The sequence below is a fragment of the Schistocerca piceifrons genome, chromosome 2, assembly GCF_021461385.2.
Source record: "Schistocerca piceifrons isolate TAMUIC-IGC-003096 chromosome 2, iqSchPice1.1, whole genome shotgun sequence".
Taxonomy (NCBI): domain Eukaryota; kingdom Metazoa; phylum Arthropoda; class Insecta; order Orthoptera; family Acrididae; genus Schistocerca; species Schistocerca piceifrons.
The window spans coordinates 737,214,108-737,222,408 of record NC_060139.1 but is presented as its reverse complement, the minus strand read 5'-3'; the positions used below and the strand labels follow the sequence as shown (position 1 = coordinate 737,222,408).

The following is an 8,301-nucleotide window of genomic DNA, read 5'->3' as shown; positions in this document are numbered from 1 at the left end:
CCTTCAGTCTACCAGAACACTACTGCCATGATTTTGCTGGCTAAGCGTGCGGCTTTGAACTTTTTCTGCTGAGGACAGGTGAATTGTTGTTTTATTTCTGTTTCTATGTGATGGACTCACGTTTCATCGCCTGTGACGATGTTCGACAAAATTGTCACGATCAGTCTCGTATCGTGCAACAAATTCCTCTCAGATGGTCCTTCGTTGCTCTCTACGCTCTTCTGTTAGGCGTCGAGGAATCCAGCGGGTACAGACTTTTGAGTACCCCTGCTGGGGGGTGACTTTCTCAGCACTACGAACAGAGACGTCCAGTCGAGTAGTTTTAATCCGTCAATCACCTCGAATGAGAGTATCCGCACATTCCAACATTACAGGAATCTCACCGTGTGCGGCAGGCCGGCACACGGAAGAGCGGACAGATTTGGCCTGACCTTCTTGCGATGATCACAGACGCCTCGCCCAACGACTCACCGTGCTTTTCTTCACTGCCAGGTCTCCGTAGGCGTTCTGCCTATGAGTATCTGCGGCGCTCCGATTCCCCGCCGAAAGAAACTCAGTGACAGCTGTCTGCTTGGAACGAATCTCTGTTACAGACGCCATTTTGAAGACCACGTATAGCGCCGCCACGCATGGGAACTTCATGAAACAACAGGGGCTGAAGCGGGAATATTCCACGATTTCCCACAACAAATTCCGCATTTTTCACCCGGAACTGGGAGAGAAAATATTTTGTGTTGCATTACTGATTCCGTCTGATTCTGATCACGTCCTGAGTAAATAAAAGAAGTCTAAGTGCGTTAATATAATGACACATATGTCAAGCTGGCACCTTAAACTCGGTGGCTCCCTTGGTGTTATTTGAGAGGAGTGGGGTATAAACTGACATTGATTTGAAATTCCCTTCATTTCATTGCTACCATCACCCACAACACCACGTAACAAAGCGCAATCACACAGTTACACATCTCTCACAATATCCATAGATCGGAGAAAGGCAGTAGAAAAAAAGTTCCATTCACTACAATGTTATTCTTTGTATACTGCACCGTCACCAACCTAAGTACTGAGTACAAGGATGCAGTCATTACAATCTCTAAAGAAGACATTATCATCAACGATACATTTCCGTTATCATGACACAAACTGTTCAAATTAATTCATATTGACACATGGTCTTATGACGTCTCTACAATATGGGAATTAAAAGGAACTCAAAAGCGTCCACAAACACCTGACTCGTAATTACTGTAATAATAAAGATGCAAAAAAATATCACCCTCATCAGCCATTCACTATCCATTGCTGGATAAATGATTCCTCTAAACTTTTGCACATATCTTTAGTTGCACATATTCATCTGGCTCCCATATGTTTTCTAATGTCATCCCTAAGGTCGACGTCACACTTTTTTCTTACATCTTGAAACTCAGCAAGGAGGTTCTTTGGGCAATTTACCATTCATTTGCCTGGTTACATACCCCCTCCGCATGCACTTCATTTTCATTACGGTCATGATTACGACTTCCATCCCAGGCTTTCCCTCATTTATTTCTTTTTTTCCAGTTCTTACCTAATAATTCCTAACTTGCAACCTTCCTTTCTTTGTTAAGCAATTCTCTATTTTTTTTTTCTTAATTCCCGCATTAAAAGTCTATGCCTCACTGTACAAGTCAAAGCTAGTAGCACACTCTGATTTCAACATTACTTTACAAAATCATGGGAAGCTTTTTCCTGCAAACGCTCTTGTTTCATCAAAGCCATTCTCTTTATCTCTTTTTCCTATTTATTCAATCGTCTTCAGCTCCCTTACTACAAAAAAAACCTCATAAATTAGCTCGAAAAATACATCCTTAAGTAGTTTTATTTTTCCATTTGCTTCTAGAAATTTATTTTAGTTTGTAATGCTTGTTCTTCCCTATTGACTTTCATCTGTACTAGAAAAAAACTAGAGAAAAGAAGTATAATTTTTTAGCAATATGCAGGATGATCACGTATGTTCCATTAACACGTATTTTAAGGAGTGTATCATCTCGTAGTTCCTGAATTTCAAAGTTCGTACAACAAGCCCTTTTCAAATTTATTTCCCATTGAAGGTTACAATTGTTTTGTATCTCCTTCAGCATACCCATGAAGGACATAATATTTGAATTCCCCGTAGAGCAAACTAATTCGATTTTTAATGCTACTGCAATACTTCTATTAAAATTTTTCCATTAACAACATAATTTTCATCACACAATTATGACCATCATTCATCAAAGAAAAGAATTCTTGCGGCTCCATGGACGAGCAACACGGCGAATTGGTAGTTGTTGTGGCATACTTTCTTCTGGACGTTAATTCTTGCGATTTTCATCTCTTGGAAATCGTGAAAGTGAAGGGTTATGCAACGAGAGGTCCTGTTGGACAGTTGTTTCACCGACGAATTGGCCAGAAAAATCTCTCATCTATACTGTAGGCTTTGGAAGGGTACTGAGAACGCAACAGCACTTCCAAAAAGTCTACAGTGCATCCTTTTAGCCTCGTTTCGTTACACTGCATAGAATTTCGCAATGCTGTCTGCCAATCTTACACCCTTTTTAATACGAGAACTTCGTTCTTGGTTTCCGCCCTTAATGTTCCCTCTTGGCTCTTGAACATATGGTGTATTACCCGTCTCTCCCTACCTCTATTATATATATATATATATATATATATATATATATATATATATATATATATTCCATTTTCTGTATGTTGTTCTTGCCAGCAACTTGGACGTATGAGCCGTTAAGTTGATTGTACAATAATTCTCGCAATTGTCGGCTCTTGCAATCTTCGGAATTGTGAGGATGACGTTTTTCTGAAAGTCAGATGGTACATCGCCAGACTCATACATTCTACACGCCAACGTGAATAGTCGTTTTGTTCCCACTTCCCCAATGATTTTAGAAATTCTGGTGGAATGTTTTCTATCCCATCTGTCTTATTTGATGTTAAGTCTTTGTGAGAGCTCTTTTAAATTCTGATTTCAACACTCCCGTTTCTTCTCCTGTCACTTCATCAGGTAAGCCCTCGCCCTAAGGGTGGCCCTCCTTGTACTCTTTCCACCTAAACGTTCTCTGCATTTAACAAAGGAATTCCTATTGCACTTTTAATGATACCATCCCTGTTTTTAGTTTCAGCGAAGGCTGTTTTCACTTTCGTATATGCTGAGTCAGTCATTTTGTTTTCCATTTCTTCACATTTTTCATGGAGCCATTTCGCCTAAGCTTACCTTCACCTTCTATTTAATTCATTCCTAGGTGACTTGTATTTTCGTATTTGTACTTCCAGCCCTCATCGATCAACTGAAGTATTTCTTCCGTTACCCATGGTTTTTTTTTTTTTTTGCTGTAACCTTTTTTGTACCGCTGGTTTTCTTTCCAACTTCAGTGACTGCCTCTTTTAGAGGTGCCCATTGCTCCTCAACTGAACTGCATACTGAGCCTCAAAGATCTGCAAGCGTACCTCGTCATTCCTTAGTACTTCCGTATCCTATTTCTTTGGGCATTGAGTCTTCTCTCTTGTCTCTTAAATTTCAGCCTGTTCTTCATCAATAGTAAATAGTTATCTCCGTGTATATCCCGTATCTGATTTCGGAATCTCTGTCTGACCATAATGTAATCTAACTGAAATCTTCCCGAATCTACCGACCTTCTCCAGATATACCTCCTCCTCTTGTGATTCTTAAACAAAGTACTCGCTGTTACTAGCTGAAATTTATTGCAGAATTCCATTAGTTTTTCCTCTCTCATCCCTAGTACCAATCCCATATTCTCCGGCAACCGCTTCTTCTACTCCTTCCTGTACAACCGCGTTCCAATCCCCCATGACTAATAGAGTTTCATCCCCTTTACGTATTGAATTACCCGTTCAGTATCCTCATGTACTTTCTTGAACTCTTCATCTTCTGCTTGCCACGTCGGCATGTATACCTGAAATATCATTATCACCGTTGATTTGCTGTTGGTTCTGATGAGAATAATCTTATCACTGAACTGCTCACAGTAACACACTCTCCGCCCCAGCTTCCTATTTATAATGAATTCTACTCCAGTTATACCGTTTTTCTGCCGCTGTTGATATTACTCTGTAATCAACTGTGATCTTATCGTCTTTCCATTTTTATATCTACATTGAGCCTTAGCATTTCCCGTCTCATATTTTGTAGCTTCCCTACTACGTTCAAACTTTTGACATCCCGCACCCCAACTTGTAGAACGTTATCATTTCGTTGGTTATTCAATCTTTCTCTCATGGTTACCTCCCTGTTGCAAGCCCCGTCCCGGAGATCCGGATGGGGGAGTTGTACGGAATCTTCTGCCAATGGAGACGTCATCACGACACTTCTCAGTTATGGCCATATTTCCTGTGGAAACACGTTACGTGTCGTTGATGCAGTTGTTTCCATTGGCTTGAACATCCAAGACCACTGCTGAGCAGTTTCCCACCACAAGGGCAAGAGAGTACCCTTAATTCTGTCCGCGCCTCCGCCTCTTTGACAAGGCCATTGGCTGAATGAGGGATGACTTCTTATGCCGGAAGTCTTCGGCTGCCACTGCTGCTGATTTTTATTCAGAATTTAAGCAAAGGCGGGGTTTGAACCGGAGACCGAGGGCGTTCTGACTATCAATCAAAGACACTGTCCCCCTTTCTTTGTCTAATTTTGTTCGCTATTATTGTTCGTTGCATTTGTTCGAGGCGGACGTCCCATGACACTCGTTGAAGTTTAGTGTTGATCCATTCATTCAGGAACCCACTGACCGAACACGCAGAGCGCGCATCCCCTAGATCACTGGTTGCAACAAGATTCAACTTGACCTGATTTCGACACCGACTACGGGTGTCTTTATCAGAAATAACCGAAAACAAATACACGTATTAACAGCTGAAAACAGGTTTACTAACAAATGCTCTCATTATATAAGATAACTTCCTAAGTCATATTAAAATCATATTTAAAACGATATAAAAATTACAGGTATCGGAACTGACGTAAGAATGGTACTTGTCAGTAAAAACCGTAGCTACGTAAAGTAGCACACTGTACCCCGCTAAGAGCTGTACGAGGAAACAGGCAGAGGCGTACATTATGCTACGTCAAGTAGCTGCAATTTTTACTGACAAGTACCATTGTTACGTCAGCTCCAATATCTATAATTTTTATATGGTTTCAAATATGATTTTGGAAAGTTATTTTATATGACAAGAGCATTTTTCTCGTAAACCTGTTTTCAGCTGTCACTACATGTAATTGTTTTTGGTTTTTTTTTCTGGTGAAGACACCCGTACTCGATGCCGAAGCCACGACAAGTTAAATCTCGTAGCAAGCTGTTGGCTGTATTATACAAATCATACTTTTGTACGGTTGCTGTCGCACAGCCACGTTTAAAATTTTGGTATCCTCGGTTTTCTTTTTCATCCTACGGGAATACTGAAGACTTAACGTGTTTGCACAGGAAGAAGTGCAGGGTGCTCAGGATATCCCTTACAGCTTACTCAAGCCAAGCTCCGGCCAAATTTCAAAACAATACTGGTACTTTTTTAATTAGCCAAATGGCTTTCAGTTGTTCGCCACATGGCTACTGGAAGGGTCCCCGATACTTCGACAAAATACATGGCGTAGGATTAGAAATTAGCCACAGTTCTCAGTGTGATAGTCTGTATTAAATCCAGCGTATACCAGAGACTTAATCGCATTGTCGCATTATGTAACACGGTCGCTACCGGCGTACGAACGTTACACGCCCTGGACGTCTTATGCTAAGCAGAAGATCGCCCTGCCTGCGTGCAAAGAGAGTCACAGACTGGACACGTGTTGTCTAGCTGTACTGCCAGCCAATGAAGCCATTCGTGGCGCAGAGCACATAGCGAGCATCCTGTAATGGTCCACTGCGCGAGCACGTGGTCGCCGTGACGACAATGCGTAACCGGCATTCTCCGGACCAACCCTACGCCGGCGCCGCAGCGACGGGGGTAGCGCAGTGGCACCCTGCCCTTCCACAGAGGACCTGGGCCAATCAGCGGGCCGAGCGCTGCTGCTCATCCAATGGGAAGCGGCCCAGGGCGAGACGCGCGAGTGTGGACGCGGCGGCGCCCCCGTTCGCCTTTTTAAGGCTGCCGCAGGAAGAGCGGTGACCGGTTCCGTGGCCGTGGCCGTCAGAGAGGCCAGCAGTCCGTCGCTGGAGGCAGAAGCAGAAGCAGGTCACCACGGACGCCGACATGGACGCCGCCAGCAGCAGCCGCCGACAGCCGCGGGCCGCCGCGTTCTTGCTGCTCACCGCCTGCTTCTTTGGCTCCTCTTGGGCGGCGCAGCGCCAATACAGAATTCGTGAGTACCGCCTAACAATCTGCACTCTGGGACTTAGTACCCGTTGAGAATAACCGTTCCTAATCTTGCACCCAAGTGCGTAACTCATGTCTATACTGTTCCGTGTGGTGAGCTGTAGAAGTTGATTGAAATTTTCCCGTGCTGAGAAATTGAGCGATTTGTTTCACTAGGTAAAAACTTTTTAAAGCCAAGCTCGCATAAATATTTCTTCATTTACAACTACCAGTTTCGGCAGACTTTACTGTCACTTCAGGTCCTCAAAAATTTTGATTATAAAATGTGTTCATTTTGAGCTGGAACCTCAGGCCCCTAAAATGACAACTTGGCATGAGTCGAACTCAAATTGAACACATTTTATAACAAAAATTTTTGAAGACCCGAAGAGTACAGAAAATTCGGTCGAAACCGCTTGTTGTAAATAAATACATATTTATGCGAGCTTGGCTGTGTCAAGCTTTTACCTGTAGGAGTTGGCTTATTGCTGTCATCCATTTAATGCTGTCTGCCGGAGTCCATTAGTAAAACTATTACAAGAGTCGACCCTTCAATTGGCATGGAAAATGAGTAATCTACCATCTTCTTCTTCACGTTATTACTATGACGTGGTGTGTAATAAGATACCTGGTGACGAATCATGTAGGAAGGGAAGGTCGCTTACGGGACGTTGCTATCGCGTCGCAAGAGTAGTGTTGTTCAGCAAGGATGAAACGAAATCGACCTTAGTCTTCTGTTGAAGAAAGTTGGCTGAAATGGCTCTGAGCACTATGGGACTTAACATCTATGGTCATCAGTCCCCTAGAACTTACAACTACTTAAACCTAACTAACCTAAGGACATCACACAACACCCAGTCATCACGAGGCAGAGAAAATCCCTGACCCCGCCGGAAATCGAACTTAGAACTATTTAAACCTAACTAACCTAAGGACATCACACAACACCCAGTCATAACGAGGCAGAGAAAGTTGAAGAAAGTGTCCGAGCTTTTGCCAAAAATAGTAATTTGTGAAAATTAAGAAAATTAAATCAGTGTTCTAGATTGTGTGTTTGGGCGTTTCTACCTCTTATGTGCGTACAGTGGCTCCCAAATGAGCCACGTGATCTTATATCTCATTAAACGTCGTCCTGTTCCAGGTAATGTCCAAAATTACGTGTGTGGAGTAATCATCTGAAAACAATCTAAGAGTGCTGATCAGATTATCACGTATATCGTTTATGTAGATCAGGAAAAGCAGAGGGTCTGTAACACTTGCAGGCCGTTGTTTCCGAGTGGTTGTAAACGCTTCAATCTGGAACCGCGCGACCGCTACGGTCGCAGGTTTGAATCCTGCCTCGGGCATGGATGTGTGTGATGTCCTTAGGTTAGTTAGGTTTATGTAGTTCTAAGTTCTAGGGGACTGATGACCTCAGATGTTAAGTCCCATAGTGCTCAGCGCCATTTTTTGTGGGGTAATATGTAAACAGCCTTGCTGTTTTTACGCGTACTGACGATCAGAAAGACATAATATGTATCGTCTATTAAAGTAGAGCCCGATATTTAGTTGGAAATAGACGTGATGTGCAGAAGTCGTGCAAACTTTTAGGAATTTTCTACATTTGGAACACGAGAAAGCGTTTGACTCAATGTATACAATAGAGGAGTTATTGATGGATCTTTTCCGAAATCTTGTTCCTTGCTTAATACCCAGTCTGTTGTGATATCTGCAGGAAAGACTAGTACATCATAACAGTTAATTTGGACTGTGCTTGTATCTCAGATTCATTTTCATTTCCTTCTCTTGGCTAAAAGTTTATTGTATTTTAAAGACGATCACTGTCGTAAGAATTACAACAAATGTGTCAATGTAATGAAAATATCTACTGTCCTCCTCTCTCATCTGTTTTATTTCTGACACTAACGGTAAGAAAGTGTGGATAAATATTTGTTTGCATGAAGGTGAGACTATCAC

The 8,301-nt window shown here is 42.4% G+C and overlaps 1 protein-coding gene across 1 annotated transcript in view; it reads left to right on the top strand.

Annotated features, from left to right (window-relative positions):
* Positions 1-6,146: 6,146 nt before the first annotated feature.
* The window catches only part of LOC124777219 (protein takeout), a 69,466-nt gene continuing 67,311 nt past the window's right edge, over positions 6,147-8,301 (top strand). Inside the window, exon 1 of the mRNA XM_047252538.1 lies at positions 6,147-6,352. Within this exon, the coding sequence (XP_047108494.1) occupies positions 6,244-6,352 (109 nt within the window). The 5' untranslated portion in view covers positions 6,147-6,243. The remainder of the gene's footprint in view (positions 6,353-8,301) is intronic.